The sequence below is a fragment of the Electrophorus electricus genome, chromosome 7 (assembly GCF_041902795.1).
Source record: "Electrophorus electricus isolate QZ-2024a chromosome 7, ASM4190279v1, whole genome shotgun sequence".
Taxonomy (NCBI): Eukaryota; Metazoa; Chordata; class Actinopteri; order Gymnotiformes; family Gymnotidae; genus Electrophorus; species Electrophorus electricus.
The window spans coordinates 16,354,843-16,377,198 of NC_137503.1; the positions used below are offsets into that span (position 1 = coordinate 16,354,843).

At 39.8% G+C, this 22,356-nt stretch overlaps 1 protein-coding gene across 5 annotated transcripts in view; it reads left to right on the forward strand.

The window, feature by feature from the left end:
* Positions 1-22,356, forward strand: part of chd6 (chromodomain helicase DNA binding protein 6) — a 40,690-nt gene that overhangs the window by 12,847 nt on the left and 5,487 nt on the right. For 4 of the 5 annotated variants that reach the window (XM_081717463.1, XM_027004982.3, XM_081717462.1 and 1 more), the window contains 30 exons: positions 157-274; positions 695-781; positions 900-1,034; positions 1,332-1,453; positions 1,929-2,172; positions 2,372-2,548; positions 3,143-3,286; positions 4,552-4,807; positions 4,913-5,123; positions 5,723-5,918; positions 6,337-6,501; positions 6,800-6,979; positions 7,273-7,383; positions 8,675-8,877; positions 11,799-11,998; positions 12,551-12,710; positions 12,991-13,080; positions 13,237-13,340; positions 14,106-14,235; positions 14,476-14,551; positions 14,639-14,693; positions 14,868-15,114; positions 15,323-15,531; positions 15,647-17,569; positions 19,726-19,871; positions 19,960-20,175; positions 20,710-21,180; positions 21,316-21,513; positions 21,902-22,045; positions 22,152-22,256. In XM_081717463.1, the coding sequence (XP_081573589.1) occupies positions 157-274; positions 695-781; positions 900-1,034; positions 1,332-1,453; positions 1,929-2,172; positions 2,372-2,548; positions 3,143-3,286; positions 4,552-4,807; positions 4,913-5,123; positions 5,723-5,918; positions 6,337-6,501; positions 6,800-6,979; positions 7,273-7,383; positions 8,675-8,877; positions 11,799-11,998; positions 12,551-12,710; positions 12,991-13,080; positions 13,237-13,340; positions 14,106-14,235; positions 14,476-14,551; positions 14,639-14,693; positions 14,868-15,114; positions 15,323-15,531; positions 15,647-17,569; positions 19,726-19,871; positions 19,960-20,175; positions 20,710-21,180; positions 21,316-21,513; positions 21,902-22,045; positions 22,152-22,256 (6,823 nt within the window). The remainder of the gene's footprint in view (positions 1-156; positions 275-694; positions 782-899; positions 1,035-1,331; positions 1,454-1,928; positions 2,173-2,371; positions 2,549-3,142; positions 3,287-4,551; positions 4,808-4,912; positions 5,124-5,722; positions 5,919-6,336; positions 6,502-6,799; positions 6,980-7,272; positions 7,384-8,674; positions 8,878-11,798; positions 11,999-12,550; positions 12,711-12,990; positions 13,081-13,236; positions 13,341-14,105; positions 14,236-14,475; positions 14,552-14,638; positions 14,694-14,867; positions 15,115-15,322; positions 15,532-15,646; positions 17,570-19,725; positions 19,872-19,959; positions 20,176-20,709; positions 21,181-21,315; positions 21,514-21,901; positions 22,046-22,151; positions 22,257-22,356) is intronic. The other variant, XM_081717461.1, reaches the window with a different exon arrangement.

Here is a 22,356-nt window from a genome sequence, read left to right on the forward strand (position 1 = left end):
TGGAGTTGTTTTTAGCTGTAGCCTGTGTCCTTTTGGCATTACGAGTAAGCACAGATAAATGCATATGGGATCATGAGTATCCAGTGTGGCATAGCTGTGAATATGCACCACTCTGAGCATGCGTCTCCTAAAATCAAATCTTCATTTTCATGCCAGCTCCTATCTTCACTGCAAATGGGCGAGTTTGGAGGAGCTAGAGAAGGACCCACGCATTCACCAAAAAATCAAGCGCTTCAGGAACAAGCAAGCTCAAATGAAGCACATTTTCACAGAGGTAAGCCCTACCCGATTCTGCTAACAAATTCCACAAGTTGATCTACCTTGAAAATATTTTGTGAACTGAAGCAGTTCAATTATTTGCAGATTTTTACTAAATAAAATCACCTACCTGCCCGCAATAATTCTTTACTTTATGGTCTTGCCAAAAGAAAAGTACGATTACTGATTTTTCCTATAGTTATATGGTGTTATGGGAGAATCTCATAGAGGAATAGTCATGAGTTAAATGCTGTCCTACTAATGAAGGAAATTGATGAATGCAGTGAATAAAAGGTAGATAGTCAGCTATGGTTTTGCTGGGAATTGCACTGACTCTGCTAGCTTTTATTGAATGTTAGTCATGCTAGTATTTGCATTAGTTCTTTAAATGTCTGAGGCAGCATTGTTGTTGTTATTGTTGTTGTTCAACCATCAGCCAGACGAAGACCTCTTCAATCCCGACTATACCGAAGTTGACAGAGTTTTGGAGGTTGCTATCACTACAGACACAGAAACAGGAGAGGTTAGTATCATAATGGAAACATATGATACCTAGTGAGAGTGAAACTGAGAAGAATACTACCTGTAAATACAGTTTCTTGGACTGTAGTTTTAGGTCATGTATTTGTGTGCACTAACAGGAAGTGACACACTACCTGGTAAAGTGGTGCTCTTTACCCTATGAAGAAAGCACTTGGGAACTCCAGGAGGATGTAGACCCTGTAAAGATCCATGAGTTTGAAGACCTCAAGAAAATTCCAGAACTCAAACATGTTGTAAGCTTTCTAAGGTTCATTTACTTGAACTGAATTTACGTAATGAGGTAATATCATGTGACTGGTTAATTTCAATAAGTATACATGGTTGTGACTGTTTAAACATATCCAGTTTCTACATTGTTTTTTGTTTTATAGCTGTTTATATTCTGTGTTTCTATATTTTGGTTGTAACTAGCATATAGACATCCTTTTGCTGTAAAGAAAATCTAACAATATGATACACATGATATTCTGGAATATTGGCCACACATTCTCAGTTTGAAATGGTTTATTTCTCTTCTTATTTAAATATAGGAGAGGCCTCTACCAGAACAATGGCAGAAGCTGGAGAAATCTCGGGACTACAAAAATGGCAACCAGCTAAGAGAATACCAGCTAGAAGGCATGAATTGGCTTCTTTTCAACTGGTACAATAGGTAAAGAAAAATAATGTTGATTTCATACCATCGAACATTTTACAGGGGAATTTGATTGATCGCATTGATTGATGCTAAGATCAAGAATGTTTGTTTTTTTCCCAGCTTTAAAATAGATTCAGATTTCTTTCACACTCTGTAACTCATGGCATTTGACAAGTTTGGCAACCAGGAAATAAGCTCTTCTAAATTTCTTAGAAAACAAGTTCAAAACAAGCTTGCTCAAATAATTTTTGTGACAACCAAGAACACTGGGCATTTTTTCTGTATACTGAAGGTCTCAAAATTTTAGGCTGACTGGACGATGAATGAATTGAATCCAAACATGAACATGCACTAATCACTACTGAGCAAAGCCAACACAAACACAATAAGCTTCTGAAGGCACATTGGAACATTATAAGAATGCACAGGTGACGCAACGAATAAGGCTCGTAATAATTGCCCTCATAAAAAATGGAATTTTTTTTTCTAGAAAAAACTGCATCCTAGCAGATGAGATGGGCCTGGGGAAAACCATCCAGTCTATAACATTCCTCTATGAGATCTTCCTCATGGGTTTGAGAGGGCCCTTCCTCATCATTGCCCCTCTCTCCACCATTACAAACTGGGAGAGAGAGTTCCGCACCTGGACAGAGATCAATGTCATCGTCTATCATGGCAGCCAGATCAGCCGGCAGATGATCCTGCAGTATGAGATGTACCACAGAGATGAGCAGGTACAGGAATCTCTCCACTAAATGAAACAGAATCACTTGGTTAGTTGAACAAGGTAACAATGCATTGACCAGACTTCTTTACAGGAAAGTACAAGCTACAGGGTGTGTAGAGGTGGGTGCCAGTGCTTATTTCGCTCAGCTGTTTCTGCTTTATGCTTCTCTCTCTCTCTCTCTCTCTCTCTCTCTCTCTCCTTTGCAGGGGAACATAGTGTCTGGTCTGTTTAAGTTCCACGGTGTCATCACCACATTCGAGATGATCATGGCTGACTGCCCTGAACTGAAGAAGATTAACTGGCGATGTGTGGTGATTGATGAGGCTCACCGACTGAAGAACCGGAACTGTAAACTACTGGAGGGACTCAAACTCATGAACTTGGTCTGTTTAACACCTTCTGACATTAATATCAGTCTGAGTTGTTGAGTTTGAGGAGTTTGAACTGTTTAAACCAGAAACCCTGTTTGAAAAATTTAAGTAATTGGTAATGTTCATATAAGGAGTGCTGTCTATTTTGCACAATATCCCTTGAGCTTCAGCATGCTCTGAGGTCTGCTCTGCTGCCTTTACTTACACATATCCTCTTCCTGCTTACCAAATCAACTACATATTAATCTAATATTTGCTTGAAAAACCCCTGAGAAATGGGAAGATACACTGAAGGGATGCATAGGGGAGAGTTTACATTTAATCAAAGCAAAAAAAAAAACATTTTTCTTTAGATAGTATGGAATTAATTCCTTCCCCTATGGGAGGTAAACATTAATCCTCAAGTATACACCTGTGGTATCTTGAAGTCAAATCAGTCTATGTATAAATTAATGTATGTCTATATGTATTGCTCCCCAATGTATTGCTATACATATCAGAACATTTTCCATGGATGTATTTATAGACAGCTATTTAAAAAAGCCTGCTAGTATACTGACTATTTCTGACCATAGAATACTTTTTTTTTTAATCACCTCTCCTCAGGAGTATAAAGTCCTCCTAACAGGTACACCTCTGCAGAACTCTGTAGAAGAACTCTTTAGTTTGCTCAACTTCCTGGAGCCGATGCAGTTCCCTTCAGAGAGCACGTTCCTCGAGGAGTTTGGAGATCTGAAGACGGAGGAGCAGGTGAGTTTCCAGTGCCTGTGGTCCACCATGCTAATGTTAGTCTTCAAAACAGAAGAGCTACAGTGAATATCGTGATCCATCTTTTAAGACAAAAGTTATATTTGATTGTACTCTGATAATTTGAAATTTTTTTACCCATCTCATATCGTAAGCAGATGCAATGGTAAATTAATTATAAATCCACTTGTTTGTGAGCAAGCTGTATATGAATTGGTATTGGCTACTAAAAGCAGCATGCACATTTAGAATTATAAAATGGAGAGCTACAGTATAGACTAAGCAATTGGAAGATAGAAGAGAGGCCTTTCACACAGGGGTGGCATAATTTGGTCAGTCACTACTGACGGCAAGGTTCATAAATAATATTAATCTAATCACTGCAGGAAGATTGAGCTAGTATTTGACAACACACTTCATTGGGTTATCTGACAGTGCAGAGACTAGGATACTGTAATGCACATTGCACATAGCTTTTCAGTGAAATGTGATATTTTCAAAAGGTCCTGGATAATGCTCATGTAACCTTTATCAAAGCATCAATACATCACAGCTGAGTCATTCTTCAGTTTCTTCCCAGTACTGATTCACTGCACAAAAGAGAGCTATTGTCCATTTCCTGATCGTTCTCTGCATGCGCTCACTGTGAATGAAAGGAGCGATCATGTTAATGTTCTAAATGCCCACTGTTTACTTTCAAAATTAAATATCGGATTGTGTAATCTGATTTGTTGTATTTGAATGAGCAACAGCTGTCACATTTAACAGTAAAAAAGATAAAATAATACAAGAGATAATACAAGAAGGCAGGAAGCATTTACTGAGTGCTGAACTCTCAGGAGAATGAATGACAAGGTTCTAATAAAACAAAGTGGACGTAGGGTTGATGCAGCACAAATCTCCATGTGAGTCTGTTATTTAGCCATTAGTGGTTATGACAGAAATGCTTTTGAGATTATGGTGCATACTACTTTTAACTCTAGATCATAATTGAGCACAGTCAGTCTAGACTCATTAAGCCATACCAAACAACAAAGAGTATTTAACAAAAAATAGACTAAATCTAAATCAGGCAAGTCACCCAATGAAGTTTTATCTTCATTTGTTACAGATTTATGCAACACGTTTCAATGCGGTTCAGTCTGCATCAGGTTGAAATAAATTACTCAGGGAGCACGAAGAACAGTGTGGGCATTTTTTTTTAGATTTATTTCTCTTTATACTGGGCATTTGGTTAAGCCTTTTCCTCAAAACATATATTTCCTCAGGTTAAGAAGCTCCAGGCCATTCTGAAGCCCATGATGTTAAGGAGACTAAAGGATGATGTGGAGAAGAATCTGGCCCCCAAAGAAGAGACCATCATTGAGGTGGAACTCACCAACATCCAAAAGAAATACTACCGAGCCATCTTGGAGAAAAACTTTGCCTTTCTGGCCAAGGGAGCCAACCAGCACAACATGCCCAACCTCATCAACACCATGATGGAGCTCCGTAAGTGCTGTAACCATCCATACCTCATCACAGGTGAGCATGCACTCCTGCACACCCCCACCACACACACACACACACACACATACACACACACAAAAAAAGCATTGTCAAGTATTTTGTCTGTCTTACTTCACTCAGGTGCTGAGGAGAAGATCCTGGAGAGCTTCAGGAAAACCCACAATCCTGATGCGCCAGATTTCCAACTCCAGGCTATGATCCAAGCTGCCGGAAAACTCGTTCTCATTGATAAGCTGCTGCCCAAGCTGATCGCTGGAGGGCACAAGGTGCTGGTCTTTTCTCAAATGGTGCGGTGCCTGGATATCTTGGAGGACTACCTCATTCAGAGGAGGTGAGGGTCAACCTTATACACATAGTTTTCTTCAGGTACCTTATAATATAAGATATGCACACTCACCATCCACATCATTAGAAACGTTTATTAAAAATACCTTGAGAGCCAAACATGCCAATGTTAAAGGTGCCTACTTTAGTCTTTCAGTTCAGACTCTGTTGATTTAATGTTCTCAACATGTTTAGCCTACACCATCATTACTGTAAAACTAAGACGGTACCCTTTGGCATGCATATGTCACTTCCAGTCCTCAGTTTTACTTCCATGGCACAGTTTTGCTTAACAGTAATCATTTTTGTCCTACTGAGCACTGGAATGTAATTGAATACAGGACCATTGTGCCAAAGGTACTGCCTTTATTTTGGAGTTAATGAAGGAGCTTATTATTTATTTTGGAGGGAATACTTTCTGTGACTCTGAAATCTAAATCAGTTTTGGTGGGGTTAAACACAATCTGTTGGTCATGGATTTTCAACGTGTAATTAAATATGTAATTAATTGTGGTTAATCACAGATCTGTTGTTTGACAAGTGCTTAACTGTGTTTTATATTGTGTGTATATTTATATTGTGTGTATACGGTATTGTGCATTTCAGGTACACATATGAACGCATCGATGGCAGAGTGCGAGGGAACCTTCGCCAGGCAGCCATTGATCGCTTCTGCAAGGTGGACTCGGACCGTTTTGTCTTCCTGCTGTGCACACGTGCAGGGGGGCTGGGCATCAACCTCACCGCTGCAGACACATGCATCATATTTGACTCAGACTGGAACCCACAGAACGACCTCCAGGTTACCTGCTTACCGTCTCTAACACACACAGCCACAATGAATAAGGGCGAGGAGAAGATACAGACGTGCTAGAGTGCGTAAAGTCCTCTAGTCGTTGGCTGTTTGACATTTTTGAAATGCTGTAGACATTTTGCTTTCATCGGCTGAAGGGCCAAGGTCAGTGGTGGAGCTACCCCTGCCACTGTTGAAAGAGAAAGGGAGAAAGCGAGTGAGACAAACACAAAGATATGACAAGGATGAAGGGAGACAGAGTTCACAACAAGTGAAAGTGTTAACATATCCATACTCAAATTTTAGCCATGGTACATTATTTCTTAGAACCTTTTGGTGCGTCAATCTCAGTATCAAGTAACCTCTATCACAGTGCAGCTAAAAATAATAATTGACAGATTTTTCTCTCATATTTTCCATCTTTAAGGCCCAAGCGCGCTGTCATCGCATTGGCCAGAGCAAGGCGGTGAAGGTGTATCGACTCATTACACGCAATTCATATGAGAGGGAGATGTTTGACAAAGCCAGTCTAAAACTTGGACTGGACAAGGCTGTTCTGCAAGATATCAACCGCAAAGGCAGCCTCAATGGGGTGTGTGCTCCCTACTACTTCATTCTTCTTCAAGAGCATCACTTTTACACATCAAAAAGATGGTACAAGTACACTCAGAGACTGAAGTGGTTTTAGGTATAGTCTTAGCTGACCTCTCCTTCGCTCCAGTTTCTGTTTACAACTGCATCTCGAAGCTATGACTATTCATTCTTCACTAGCCAAACTAGCAAAACATAAGCAGTGTTCCAGTGGCCATGGCCTAATTGGCTCGGTGTTGTTAGATATTTCACCAGGTGTTGTCGTGGTAACTGTAACTCTGACAAACTCAATGGCACAGGTTCAGCAGTTGTCTAAGATGGAGGTGGAAGACCTGCTGAGGAAGGGCGCATACGGTGCGCTAATGGACGAGGAAGACGAAGGCTCGAAGTTCTGTGAGGAAGATATTGATCAGATTCTGCAGCGGCGCACTCAGACCATAACCATTCAGTCAGAGGGCAAGGGCTCCACGTTTGCTAAGGTAAAAACAAGGGCGGTTCTACATCGAACCAGACTCCAGAATCCTCCTTAATGCGGTAGCATGACATGTAGTTACTGGTTGCCACTGCTACAATGAAGAAATGTACACTGGTGCATACTTATCCTTTTTTATGGATTAAAAAAAAACTATTTAATTGATTTTAATAGTAAGCATATCACTTAGTTTTAATTGGGACAGGTCCCACGTAAAAAAATTATTTTTAACCATTAACCATCTGCGTTCCAAATATCAATATTTGTAATAGACTCGTGTGATTTTATGGTCCTTCTCAGGCCAGCTTTGTGTCTTCTGGAAACCGGACGGACATCTCTCTGGATGACCCGAACTTCTGGCAGAAATGGGCCAAAATTGCAGAGCTGGAGATTGATTCAAAAGCGGAGAAGGTAAAGATGGCAGCTGCCTCTAAAGCTTCCCATGCTCTCTTTGTTCCTGTTTCTCCATTTGTCTTTCTCAATCTGAGTTAAGACCTCCCAGTGGCCAACTTGGCCCAGAGCCAGTGACTCCACCAAGTGACAACATATGAGAAGGAAGCAGGGAGAGGGAGGGGGTCGAGAAGGAGACGGAGTTGATTTGAATATCTGGCTCTTATTATGGCTGAAGCAGATGGGTGGAATTAATGAAAAACAAGGTTGAGCTAAACAACTGGGCTGTGTGAGCGTGCATACTTTGGAATGTGCACTCAATCAAGTGCAGGTGTCCAAAGACTGAACGGTTTCTTGTTTTTTTGTTGCTGCTGTTTTTTGTTTGTTTTTTGGTCAGTATTTATAGTTGGGCTGTTTCTACATGTTTATAACCATTTGGGGATGTATGGGGGTTTTATGTTTTTGTGTGTGTGTGTGCACGTGCATGCGTGCATGTGAGAGAGATGGATCTGAAAACACAGGAGATTTTCTTAATAGAAAAGAAATGTATTGAAGTCATCTTAAAACTAATCATTTTAAAGCAACCTACAATCCCCTCACCAACACCTACCACCACAAACAATGTTTGTGGTGAGGTGCTTGTTGTGGCAACATGCCAATAGCATACACATTGTGGCACCAGCTAGCAATTATGTTAGTGGTACTGTACTGTGTGATACTGTAATGTAAGGAAAACAGTATGGTTTGGTAACTTTGCAGGAATGTATTACTTTTAGGTTGATTTTAGGATTTTTTAATTTTTTTGTCAGAGGTCTGCAGGTTATGATGTATAGTGGCAGATCACATGGATAACTAATTAGATGAATGAGGGGTGGTCTTTCAAAGGGGGAAAAAAGAAACAACTGATATCCGTGCTGTTGACTATGGTTATTTAGACATGGTGGATTAGATTTGAACATTTAGCCAACCAATAATCTACAGAACTGATTGGAAGATGAAGTCATTTTCCTAACTCCATAATTAATGAACTACCTGTTCTGAAACATGCAGTGACACAAATAGATGGGGCTGAAACAGAGAAATGTGGGGAAGTTAGTATTAAATTCAGTACTTAGTACTGACACTTGGGGCATATCGGAACTGCCTCATTAACGTGGGTCGTCAGTTGTGTGTGTGTGTGTGTGTGTGTGTGTGTGTGTGTGTGTGTGTGTGTGTGTGTGTGTGTGTGTGTGTGTGTGTGTGTGTGTGTGTGTGTGCATGAATAGTACCGTCAGTGTTCAGATACTGCATCTTCTACTGGCATCTCCTGTAGGAGAGTCTGGTGATTGATACACCTCGTGTGAGGAAGCAAACACGTCACTACAACTCGTTCGAGGACGACGAGCTGATGGAGTTCTCTGAGCTGGACAGCGACTCTGAGGAGCGTCCCTGCCGCTCTCGTCGCCTAGGCGAACGCAACAGGCGGTACCTCCGCGCAGAGTGCTTCAGAGTGGAAAAGAACCTACTCATATTTGGGTGTGTGCCTTACGCTTGGATTCTTTGCTTTGGCAAACAGCTTAGCTATAATAACATTTTATTAGCCATTATCTGGAATATATCACTTTAGACAATATCTCCTACATGACTGACAACTGGATTATTATAAAGTTTTACATGAAAGAATATGAAAAGTGGTTTTAAATTTAAGATCCACAAATTAATATGAACTCTCTGTGGACTGGACAACTTGCACAAATTGAATTACATGCATACTTTCTTGCTTTATCTAACTAGTTCTGGGTGGGGTCATATGTTTTCTCTTTTTAATGCCTGTTAGTATTTCAATTTGCAGACTGGCAGTGATAATTGGCAAATAGCAATATTCTGACTAATGGATATATCTTGAAAAGACCACATTCCAGGACACTGAGTACAACCTGTCAAGACCATACGAACCTTCAATGCTTTGGGGCAGACTATAAACCTATTTGGACAGGGTTAGTTTTAAATGGGGATTTGGGGTAAGGTAATTTATTACCTGTATTCCTTAGTCCTTTCCAAATCTGCCATTTCAGTCATTTTTACAGACTGGACACTTCTACATCAGCAAAGATTCTGGCACATTTTCCCTAATATAGGAATAAGGTTATTTTAATATTAATAATAGAAATAAGAAATATTTTAATGGACATGGCAATGTGAGTAAATATTCCATTGACAGCTGTGGAAAATGTTCGTGCTTTTTCTCAATGGAAACACACAGGAAAGCATTTACTTGCCCAACGCCTTCTCAGAGGAGTGTCACTTAGCTTCAGGTAAATTCTGTTACATGTGTGTAGCCTGCTAATGTTAAAACCCAACTTATTGTTACTATAAGCAGTTTTATTAACTCTTACAACTCGAAACCTGCGTTTTGCAGGCAATATTACACCTTATCTTCCTGGTTCACTAACTCCTGGTTCACTAACACTTACAATCAGTAGAACTTTCAGTTTCTAAAAATAGTGATGGTGTGGAGAAGTATCTAAAAGTAATCCAGTTTTGGAAAATATCTAAAAATAAGTACTCCTTCAAAATACACATTTTATTCTGCTTTACTATATTTCATTTTCTTTGCTCAATACACATAAACCAGGGTATTTACTTTGAGCTCGGACTTTCATTTCGTGTTTCTGACTAAATTGCATGTCATCATCATTGTCAGCAGTTCATCAAAAAGTTGAAAAAAAAAGGGTTCTTCCATTTACCAACAAACATGCACTTCTTTTTCACTGCTCTTATTTACCAGTATTTCTAAAATGTTTGATGTTTTAAATGAATTATTACTTGATTAGGTCACCAAACATTTGGTACTGCAGAAGTCAAGTAAAATTTGATTTATATAGCACTTTTGACAATGTGTTGTCACAAAGCAGTTATACAAATATTTCAGTAAAGATCTCTAATGAGCAACTGAGTGGTGATGATGGCAAGGAAGAATTCCCTGGGCAGATTCAAGCACTTAAAATACAGTTGGATAATGAAATATGGAATGGAATACACATCTCCTGAGCATTCTCCATGGGCAGACACACAATAGGTTTTAGTTTATTTCGGAAAAGTAAAAGACGCGTGTTGCACTGAAAAGTATGGGAGAATACCATTGTTTATTAATTGGGATACTGGCCATATTGGCCATTAAAGTAAAACTTCAAGGCCTAGTTTATTGTGGCCATCAGAGTTTTAGCAGTCTACATGGATCCTAGCAGAGAAAAAAATCAGTACAAATATTTCCACCTTATGATAATGATATATTTTGTCATAGTTTATTACATGGCTTATCATAAAAATTCTTACATTTTCACCTCACAGTCAAAGTAGTCTAACCATTTCTAAAAAAAAAAAGATATCTGAGTTGACAACTGTTTTGATGTCTGTATGTTAGAAAAGATTTGGTAAAAACATGGCCACATTCATGAAGATATCAAATACTTGTTTGTATTTATACCTCAAACAAAGTGATACTTGAGTAGCCAAGTCTCCTAAAAATAAAAACATGTGGCATGTGTGGCTGCCTCATATAATAACTTTGTAATGATAACTGAAATTGTCATCGACAAAAATGAGGGAAAATACACTAATAACCCTAGACTCACTTGTCTATAATCCTACACTCATCAGCTGTGAAAAATATCGAAGGAAGGAATTTTGATCAAATCTAAGTCCTGGTTATAATAAAACTCTATATAGATGTTTAATTATTTGACGCAGCTGTGTTTTGTTGTGACCTGTGAAAGTTAGCTATGTATTGTGTTTATTTTTTTTTTGGATGACAGCAGTGCTAAATCTAGCAGAAAATGACAGCAGTGCTAAATCTAGCAGCCTCTCCGGTCTGTTTTAGTTTTCTGAGATTTCTTATCCCATACAAAACAGTCATAAATATTACCAAAGGCGTTATGGTGAAATTATTTTACGGACATTTGTCCAGAAAACTAATCCCACCTGAATGGTACTCTTTAGAACAGTACTTAATTAAAATTAAATACTATTCTAAAAAGATAGTTTGAATCACCACTTCCATATTAAAAACTCTTAAAGACTGGCCACGTTTGCCTATTGTAAAGCACACTACAAAAGTTCCTAAGTGGAATTTCATGTGTAATCCAGGAAGTCAGGTTAATGTAAAACATGCTAAAACAAATCCAGTTCCATTGCTTGGTAGACAAAAAAGCAACCATACTGTCTTGCACGTTTATGGTGTAACTGCACCATTCCCAAACTTTGTCCTGATGTGATGGAAGGAGTTGAAATTTTCCCTGTGTAACAACAGGATCATTCTGTTATAGCAAAGTACAGTGTTTGCATTTTGCTTAAGAAAGGTTGGCGGGAATAAAATTACATCATAAAATTAAACCACTTGGGTGGTTTATTCAAAGACCCAGCCTTTCCTTGATTGAATATTTGCCCTGTATGTGTAGGTGGGGGCGGTGGAAGGACATTCTGAATCACGGACGTTTTAAGTGGCACCTCACAGAGAGAGACATGGAAGTCCTGTGCAGAGCATTGCTTGCCTACTGTGTCCGCCATTACAAAGGAGATGACAAAATCAAGAGCTTCATCTGGGACTTAATCACACCCACAAAGGACGGGCACAACCAAGCCTTGCAAAACCATTCTGGTAAGAGTTCCTCACTCATATTTTGCATTTTCTGTGGCACTGAAATGGACACAAAAGAATTTAGCCTGCCAATTTATTTTAAAACAAGCAAAACAAAAAACATGCAGCTATACATCTAAGAAGAAAAGGCAAGAAAAAATTGTGATCATTATTACTGCTCTAAAATCTGAGATGAATGGACACCATTGTGATTAAAGCTGCTAACTTTGCTAACCTAGGAAGTAAACAACAACTTGACTTCCAATGTTTGTTAGCAGTTAGCAGATAACAGATTTTGCTCTAAACTAAAGAAGCAAAATTTGAACTTTAAACATATTTTGGCTGATCATACCCAAGTATTTAAATATATTTGATAGTTATTTATTTTTAGGGTTTTTATCAAGTACTGATAAAGAGTTCAGGCACTGTTTAGGCAGCAGCACCATTTTAAACATATCGTTGTTGCACCGTCATAAAGATTTTGTTGTCCTAATGTTACTATTTCGTGACAATGAACGGTGATGAAGTTCTGTGAAGGTTAAATGTCCAGGGTCTTTCATTTTTTCTGTGCAGGATTGTCTGCTCCTGTACCTCGGGGCCGTAAGGGTAAAAAGCTGAAGAACCAATTGAGTCCTCCAGAGCTAAAGAATGCAGATTGGCTGGTCCACTGTAACCCAGAGGTGGTGCTCCAAGATGACAGCTACAAGAAGCATCTCAAACAGCACTGTAACAAGTGAGACCGCTCTAAACACACTGTTTTCTTAGTAAGTTGTGATGACATCACTACTGCAGTAGCTTGGATTAGATGGATTAGAAAACAAGAAGTTTTAGATATGTACATAATAAATAAATATATATATATATGTGTGTGTGTGTGTGTGTGTGTGTGTGTGTGAGTGTGAGAGAGAGAGAGAGAGAGATGGATATATGGGTTTAATACATTGAACAGGAATAAAACATGCACAAGTTATTGGAAAATAATATATTTGTTTTGCATATATATCTTTTTCCAGGGTGTTGCTGAGGGTGCGGATGTTGTATTACCTGAAGGCGGAAGTGCTTGGGGAAGCCGCCAATCAGGCTCTAGAAGGAGCATCAGCCAGGTATTAGATCTGCAATTGTGCTTCTTGCCTTCTCTAAGGTTAAAGAATTCTCCATCAAGAAACTGTCTTGAGATTTTTAGAACCCACCTATTTGATGATGTGTGATACCTGATGATGTGTGACATGATAAGTGACGAATATGTTTATTATTGGCAGCAAACTGGAAGTGGCACTGCCTGATATTGACTACATTGAAATTCCAACTTGTTGGTGGGACTCAGAGGCAGACAAATCTCTGCTCATTGGAGTTCACAAACACGGTAAGATAAGATACAAGCACAGAAGGTGTAAGGACCTCATTGCATAGTCTCATGGGTTCGATAATCTAGGACCCAATAAAGGGTGCAACAACAACAATAAAAAAAACTCCCAGAGACGCATAAACCCCAGTAGGTTTTATCAATTTATGGTCACAAATCATGTACACATAAAAATCAGAGCAGTCACATCTCAGAAAAGAACGTCAAACCAGGAGTATAATGTCAGGGTGGCCTTAAGCCAACCAAAACAATCCAAAAACCCACCAAAAACTCTCTTCCCTAGAAAAAAAAAACAGTAAAAAAAATTACAACATTTCGTCCCTAATCCCCTAATAAAATGACAAAATGAACATATGACAGCGTTAAGTACAAGATCCTTGGCCCTATGAAAAAACCTACAAAGTGACTACGTGGTGACTACCACTCAAGACACCACAGGGTATTGACACACAAGAATCACAGCGAAATAGGGAGGAATCAATCATCCCATTTGCAAGTCACATTGTCCAAACTGGGGAACAAGCTTCTAAACAGCATCTTTCTGGACAGCTCCTCCTGTATCACCCGTGTTCATTAAAGCTGAAATGGCACAGGTGACAACCTAACATTGTCGCCTCAGCAGAACGTCCAGGGATGTAACAAAGGACTGAAGTTAACTACTGTTTTTGTCTTTCTTTGGTCTTCTTTTATTGTTGAATAGTGTTTTTGTGTGTGTGTGTGTGTGTGTGTGTGTGTGTGTGTGTGTGTGTGTGTGTGTACACACAGGGTATGAGCGCTACAATGCCATGCGTGCAGACCCCCAACTGTGCTTCCTAGAGCGAGTGGGTATGCCAGATGTCACCGCACTAACAGCAGAACAGGGTGGCACTGAGGTCGTGGCTGATGTACCTGACAGGTAAAATTTACGTAATACGCAATGTCAGGAGTCATAAACTAGGACTGTGTGTGCGCCAAAAAGTGTCAGTGATAAAGATTTGGAAACATTTCAGTGAGGTAACAATTCTTGCAAAAATTAAACTGTTAATAATGGATATTAAAATGTTTTATTTTTGTTTAGTGATAATGACTATGCAGGATTGTGACCAGTTGTAGCTTCCAGACCCCTTTATATACTTATATATACATGTTTTTGCAGTGTAAGTAAGAGTGATGATGTCAAAGAAGAAATAGATGGAAAGCCAGAGGACCTAGAGGATAAAGAAGAGAGAAAGGTGATGATTAAAATTCGGATAAATGATTGTTTGGGATAAAATATCTGGCTTCAATTTAATGTACTGTTCTCCATGTTTCCTTTAAAGGAGGACACCAGCCCTTTCCGAGAGGAACCAAGGAAAAATGACAATGATATTGAAAGTAATGTTTGTGTGAACTAGATAGATTGAGTTTGATTTCAGTTCCCTATGTGTATATACTACTGTAATTGTATAAATATAGAGATTAAATACTAATATACCTTGACACTTTTAATAATATTTAAATATTTGTGCTGAGGCCACATAGCAATGTGTGTGTTTGTGTGGTTGATAGTGTCGGTTCCAGACGGACTGACTCAGGAGGTGGTGGAACAGGGGCGGGCATTATGGCCAGCAGGTTCTGCACTTACGGCAAGATTACGACGACTTATCACCGCCTATCAGCGCTACACACGACGTGAGCCGCTCCGTCATGAATTCCTCATGCAAGAGGGTATTGGGCCTGTTGCCTGGCAAATGGGTGAGGAATTACGGCGCTGCACAACCAATCCCGATCCACTTTTCCTGGAGTGGCAAAGGAGGTTAGTAATGTTAGAAAGTGGGGCCATTTATGAGTAACAACATTATCCCATTTGTCCATAAAAGAGAAAAATAAAGAACTAAGAAGTTATAAGTGCAAATAACAACAAATTTATTTATTTTTTAATAAAAAATTCACTAGTGACTCAAATGGATAAGCTACTAGTCTAAATGGCAGCATTTTCTTAAGCTTTCCAATTCTTGTTGCAGGTGGACACGTCGTGAACAGGCTGATTTCTACCGTACTGTGTCCTCATTTGGGGTGGTATATGACCCAGAGAAGAAAGCCTTTGACTGGAGCCAATTCCGTATTTTTGCTCGTTTGGAGAGAAAAACAGATGAAAGTTTGGAGAGATATTTTTGGAGCTTTGTATCTATGTGCCGTACTGCATGCAGACTGCCACCACGGAAGGATGAAGGTACGAAGGGATGAATTGGTGAAACTGATACTTAACGGGATGGATAGATGGGTTTGTTCACTAATTAGGATGTCTTTTATATCTCTTTATTTCTCTTTTTATTTCTCTCATATAGGGCCCATTGACCCCACTATATTTGTGGAGCCCATTACTGAAGAAAGAGCTGCCCGTACATTGTACCGCATTGAGCTCCTGAGAAAGGTTCGTGAGCAGGTGTTGCGTCATCCTGTCCTGGGGGAACGACTGAAGCTTTGCCGTCCTAGCCTTTACTTGCCTGTTTGGTGGGAGTGTGGCAAACACGACCGTGATCTTCTTATTGGCGTTGCCAAGCATGGCCTTAGTCGCACTGACTTCTACATACTCAATGATTCACATCTGTCCTTCCTGGAGGCCTATCGGAACTATGTTCACAAAGAAAACCATGGGTACCCAGTATCAGGCTTGCCCCATCAACACTGCTGCCTGTATGACCCAAGTCTAGGACACTGCCATTCCCCTCAGCCCCCGGAGTATCATGCAACACCTTTGCACCCTATACAAGCACACCAACACATGCATGCTCATGGACATAACCAAGCCTCAGAAGTTGCAGTAGCATCAGAACCAGGAAGCACCTTAAGTATAAGTACAAGTGCCAGGGAGAGTTATTTGGATTGCCCCCCTATTGATGACTCTTTAGAACTCGGGTCGTTACAGCATGAAGGCTTGGTCCCAGACTCACTCCATAGCAAGTCTAGCAAAGAGGCCTTCAATGGATTCCCATTTAATTCAGTTTCAGCTGGACAAAGTATGTTAAATTCATATGGTGTACAAGGAGACCTAAGTGGGGCTCAAGGAGACATGGTTGATTCCATAGCTGGGAAGCTTCGTAGTGATGTTTTAGTGGGAGAGCAGGGGTCCTCAGAGGAAACAGGGTTAATGGCCCCTTCAGTAGAACTAGATGAACTTCAGACACCATGGGAAAGCTCAGACCATGCTGAAGCCTCTGACATTTTTAATGAAACTGATCCTATCTTGGGAACGCCTGCACTGGAAACTGGATTCCTGGACCCTGCGCAGTCAGAAGATGGACAGGAACGGGATGATCCGCTTACAGACTGCTTGAGCATGCCCAGTTCAGACTCACAAAGCAACCCAGTAGAACCATTAGCACCAAGCTTCATGTTGTTCAAAGATCTTAACGTTGGAGAGACATCTGTGGAGCAACCAGATTTATCTGCCAGCCCACCTGAATATGTTCCCCCACAACCTCTTGCCCTTTCAGATGTCAGCATTGACCAAGCAGAGCCTATTAGTGAGGATCTAGAAGAGAAGCTGAGTGAATCTGACATTACACATAGTGATCCCAGTCCTGAAATTGGAACAGAACATTTGGAATATCAGTTTGACAAAGAAGAGCCTTCTCAAGAAGTTGACAGCCCTTTGGAAACTGACCATAAGCCAAAGGAAACCCAAAATGGGGAAAGTGACATGCCTTCTGTAGAATCACCCATAGATAATAATTTAGAGCCCCTAAAATTAGAGTGCAAATTGCCAATTGACATTTCAAGTGAGGAGCAACTGAAGGATCCTTGTGAAGTGTCACTGGAAGAACCTTGTGAAAAACTCCTAATGGAGCAAGGTAAAGTGCCCTTAGAAGAACCTTATGATATGCCATGCAAAGGGACCTTGATGGTACCATTTGAAGGATCCCTCAAAGATCCAAGTGAAGAACAAATAAAAAAAGGGCCCTCTGAAGAACACAACAAAGAACCTTTAGAAGAAGAGGTGGAGAATACAACTCATCCTACTCTGGCAACAGAAGAGCCATTGCCTTCATCATTTCCTTTATCTCCCACTCTTTCCACCACAGTAGCAGACAACCCTGTGTTCCCAGATCCTGAAGCTGTCCCTAACATGAAACAGGAGTACCTCTTGGATACAGTGGGGTCAGAGGTCAAGCCTGAGCCTGACAGTACCACACTGACCCCTCACTTGGAACAGACTTCTGCTCTTGAGGTGAAGGATGAGATAAAAGAAGAGGAAACAAAGACTCCAGGTAGGGTCATGTGCCATCTGTTCATGTCTGGGTCTTCTCGTGTATACACATCTGTATTTTGCAGGATGTTACTTAGTCATCTAATTCATATTCATCTTATTCTAAGTGTTCTAACTCTAAACAGTTGAGTTAAAGAAATGTAAGTCCTTTTTTTCGATGGTTAACAATTGTCTTTATGTTCAGATAAGAAAACACAGCAACTACCTTCACTCACTAAATATTCGCTGATGCGCTCCACCGCTACCAAAATCACTGGCTTCCTATATTTTATTTCAGCTTTACTAATATGTTTAGATTTACACTGCCTATGTGTGAATTCTGTCAATCCCATCCTAGTGCTAAATTTCTGTGCCCAGATATTAGAGACGAAGTCTTAATAGTTAAATATAGTTAAAAGTAAAACCTATTTCAACAATATAAATTATTTTATTCAATAGGAAATTGGTCATAAAGTGCAGTTCATGGAAATTGGTCATAAAGAGCATTTAATGGACCATAGAATGTATTCTACAATCAATATAAGGAAAATATTGTATATTGGGAATAACCAAACTGTCAGCCAGAGTAACTGCTGAATGACTGCTGAGTGAATTGAATGTGGAAACTGAATCCATGTAAAATCCATGCAAATAGGCCCTTCTTACTGACCATCTTGGACTTGCTTAGTACTTTCAGGAAATCATAGTATTGTGCAAACAGCTGACAGTCATAAACATTAGTTGTAAACTGACTGATGTAGCATGTACCAAATGTAGCATTGGTTTCTGAGATACAGAAGCTTTAAGAAGTGGGTGCGGCTACTGCTTTATTCTGAATATTTGTACTATGGAAGATAAGTGCAGCCTTGATCACTTTTGAACTATTAGGGCTTATATGCCAGATGCATTACATTTACAGGGATTATACTTTGATTTAGGTACATAGACCATCTTCCAAGGCACAAATGTTTGCCAATATAAGGTTTGTTGAAGTTTGAGGACTTTTTTTTTTTTTTTTGTGCTTTAACCCTTTATTTCTTCACACTGAAGACCATCACATATTTCATTTTATGATTTAGATTCCAGTATTCATTTTAAATAAGGCATCCTAAATTAATAAAGATTTTTTATTTATGCTGTTAAAAATATTATACTGTACCAATATTTCAACTGAAAAAGGTTCATGTGTGACAAAGTTTGCCATAAAATAATTCATGCCATTGGAAAGAGCACATTTTAGTTAATAAATGTATCAAGTTGGCATATTCATAGAATATTTCATTACATATCAAGCACACTGTTACTACAGATGGAAATTATGTCTAAGATGGCTTGTGTGATACACATTAGCTAATTATCAGCAACTGCTGAATTATAAAAGCACACAAATATGTAGTTACTTTGTTAAACTAATTGCTGTATGCAAGTGCTTTACATTCAAAATGTCTTCATCCTTCATCCATCATGCTCCATTGGAGAATTAAGATGATTGAAGTGATAATCCTGTTTGTGACAATCATGTTAAAAAATAGGCTGTTTCCTCAATAGACATCTCTCAGTTGAAAAGTTGTGCTCCTGTCTCTCACGTAATAGTGGAGATAGATCAACTTGCTGGCAAAACCAAGGTCAAGAGTTTGAGCCCTATACTGTCGTACTGATAAAAATGCAAGTGTGCCAAATGCTAAAAATTAATAAATAATTGGTGCTTGGTTTGGACCTTTTCCTTAACTGATTTTTCAAATAGGGCCACACCAGTTGTTCGAATCCACAGAATTTCATATTGTAAGCTGGTATTGCACACTATTGGCAGGGTGGCACTTCCTGAGAACATGAAGTAAAACTGATATGGTCAGTCTGGAACATTTTTTGAAATATGTTAAATTAAGACACATATGGTATACTTCCTGGTTATATTTTGTGTTGTTTTAGATTTTAGACTAGTTCCTGCATTTACTATGAGGCCTTAGTTTATGATACAGGTTTATACATCTTGCTACCCTCATTATACAATACAGTTTGCAAGTATATGGAAAGTGACACAATATTTGATGTTTTTGACATTTACTGTCAACATCTTAAATTAAACAATTGCTATGTTTCAATACAATTTAGTTTAACCAGTAATTAGCTTATTTTTATTTAATCGGTTTTGGCATGTTGAACTCTATATGATTTTAGCTCTTTTGGGAGATGGTTTCATTGAGGCCCCGCGGTTTGCTCCACCGATATGTGAGATGGCAGACAGTCTCCATGATGTAAGGGAGCCAACCATAGCCCAACTTCTACAGGAAAAAGCCCTCTACTCATTCTCTGAATGGCCCAAGGTACCATGTGTTCTAAGGTTACAGAAAGTGCTAATTTCCCTCAAGTTGTTATCACTGTATTTTTATTCAATTTCTTTAACCTCTACAGGACAGAGTAGTCATCAACCGTATTGATAGCATTTGCCATGCTGTACTAAAGGGGAAGTGGCCTTCCTCCACTCAGCAGTACGAGTCTCCCAGCTCGACAGCCAATACGTGCATGCCCAACAGTACCCAACCAAGGGCAGGGTTCCTGCCTGCCAGAATGCCTCTACCTCAGAACCTGAACTTCAGCATCCCCCATTCCATACCCCGTATACACAAGGTAACCGCTTCGAGATTTTCAAATGTATAACAAAGTGCAGGGTGAACAGATACATAGGACTTGGGCCTTGATTGTTTTTCCTGGCTGACCTAAAGTCCTGATTTTCGACTAAATTTGGCTAATAACACACGCCAGGAAAATGCAAATAATTGGCTAAATGGAAGTATTTTCAAAATGTAAAGCATTGCACAAAATCTGACATGATTTGAACTTCAGATTACCCTGTGCATGGACTGGCTTGGCACTTCATCCATACTGAACTCAGAACTGTGTGCAATGAAAATTTGTGTTTGTGCCACACATCCCCTTAAAGATAATATGTTTTAAAGCACAGCAGTGAGTTTCCACAAACAGTGTGAAACCAGCTGGTGTTACGGAAGATCTGTTTATGTCCTTTAAAAAAAAAAGTTGTAATCAAATCATGCTGTTATTCCCTTTAAAGCACTGAAACTGCAGAAGCAAAAGTGAAAATACATTTGACATTGACTACCTTCCTGTTTTTGTACCTTTCTCACTCGCACTTTTGCCTGACAGGAGCGGCTGGTGACTCCTGCATTTCTTCCCGAGCTCAAGCGTCCAAGGCGTGGATTTGAGTTTGAGGCGGAGGTTCTTGCTAAACCAAGTCATCTTGGAGAAAAAATCCAAGTTGGCGTTCCCAATCGTGGAGGCACCCTCCTTCTCAATGGCTGGCAGGAAGCAGCCATGGACCTGTCCAAGCCAACTGAACTTGCAATAGGTGGGGAGACTGTAGGTCACATGACTCATGCTGTCCAATCAGCAGCTCATAAGATGTCTGGCTTGAGTTCCATGCAGAGCTCAATGGGATTGGATATGGCTGGCATTTTGCAAGCGGGCCTTATACACCCCGTTACAGGTCAGATTGTTAATGGTAGCCTTCGTCGTGATGACTCGATAATGAGGAGGAGAAGAGGGAGAAGAAGAAATGTGGAAGCTACTGACCTCGGATTCATGAAAGGAGGAGGCATACACTTATCTGAACAACAGGTAAGAGACATAGAGCTACATGGTTTGAAGGAAGGAATTGGGTAGTGAAATGGATACTGGCAGGTAAAACAATAACCAGCCAAACTGTGTTTTTTGTTTTGTTTTGTTTTTTTGGGGGGGGGTTATCATTTGCAGGGACGACCAGAGAGTATCAGTCACCCCATTGTCTCTTCCACGTCCTCTCAGCCTGATTGCCCTTCAGCTCCCCCTTCAGCACCTCCTCCCCCAGAGCCCCTGACCACAAGTGTGGACAGAGAGGCAGCCAGTAAAGGCATGATGGAATGGCTCAGACAGAACCCCAGCTACAGATTGGAGCTGCCTGCCTTTCCTTCGGTCAGTCATTTGAGTTTAAAATGGTTTCATGGGCAGGGAATAGTGCAAGATTTTTCAAATGGAGGAATACTTGCTAAAAATGCTAATGTGCTTAACTCTAAAGCAAGGAAAGGCAAATTTATTTGTATAGAACTTTATAAACAAAGTGACAATTCAGAGTGATTTATTGTAAATTATTTATTTGTAAATGATTAAGCTTATATTATTAAAAAATAAAGTTACATAAAGCAATTTATTTCAATAAAATGTGTTTATTTGAATTTGCTATACAAATAAATATTTGTTGTTGTTGTTGTTGTTGTTGTTGTTGTTGTGCTTGTTCTTGAGTTGGGAGGAGCTGAAGTGTTTTTTGTTCTTATCCCTTACTTGGACCTCCTTCATCTGTCAGTCTCAGCCTGCAGGCATGTTGCCCAGTTTTGCAGAGCGTCCAAAACAGAGAAGGCACCGCTGTAAAGACCCCACGAAGCTAGATGTGAACTCCCTGACCGGAGAGGAGAGAGTTCCTGTCGTGCATAGGAGCACAGGACGCAGGGTAAGAATAGTACACGCTTGCCCGAACAATTTTAAGTCAAATTTAATTTAATTTAATTTAATTAATGACAGCCTTGACTTAATTGCTTTAATTGCTCTTGTCCTAGCTGGGTGGGGCTATGGCCCCAGCCATTAAAGAGCTCTCTCGATGGCTAGATGCAAACTCCGAATACTACGTGGCTCCGGACTGGGCAGATGTGGTGAAGCACTCGGTGGGTATTCATCTAATAACATGCGGAATGTTCTTGAATATTATAACATTATGTGGTCAAACACAAAGTTTTGTATGTTTAAGACACGATCCTATCCTTA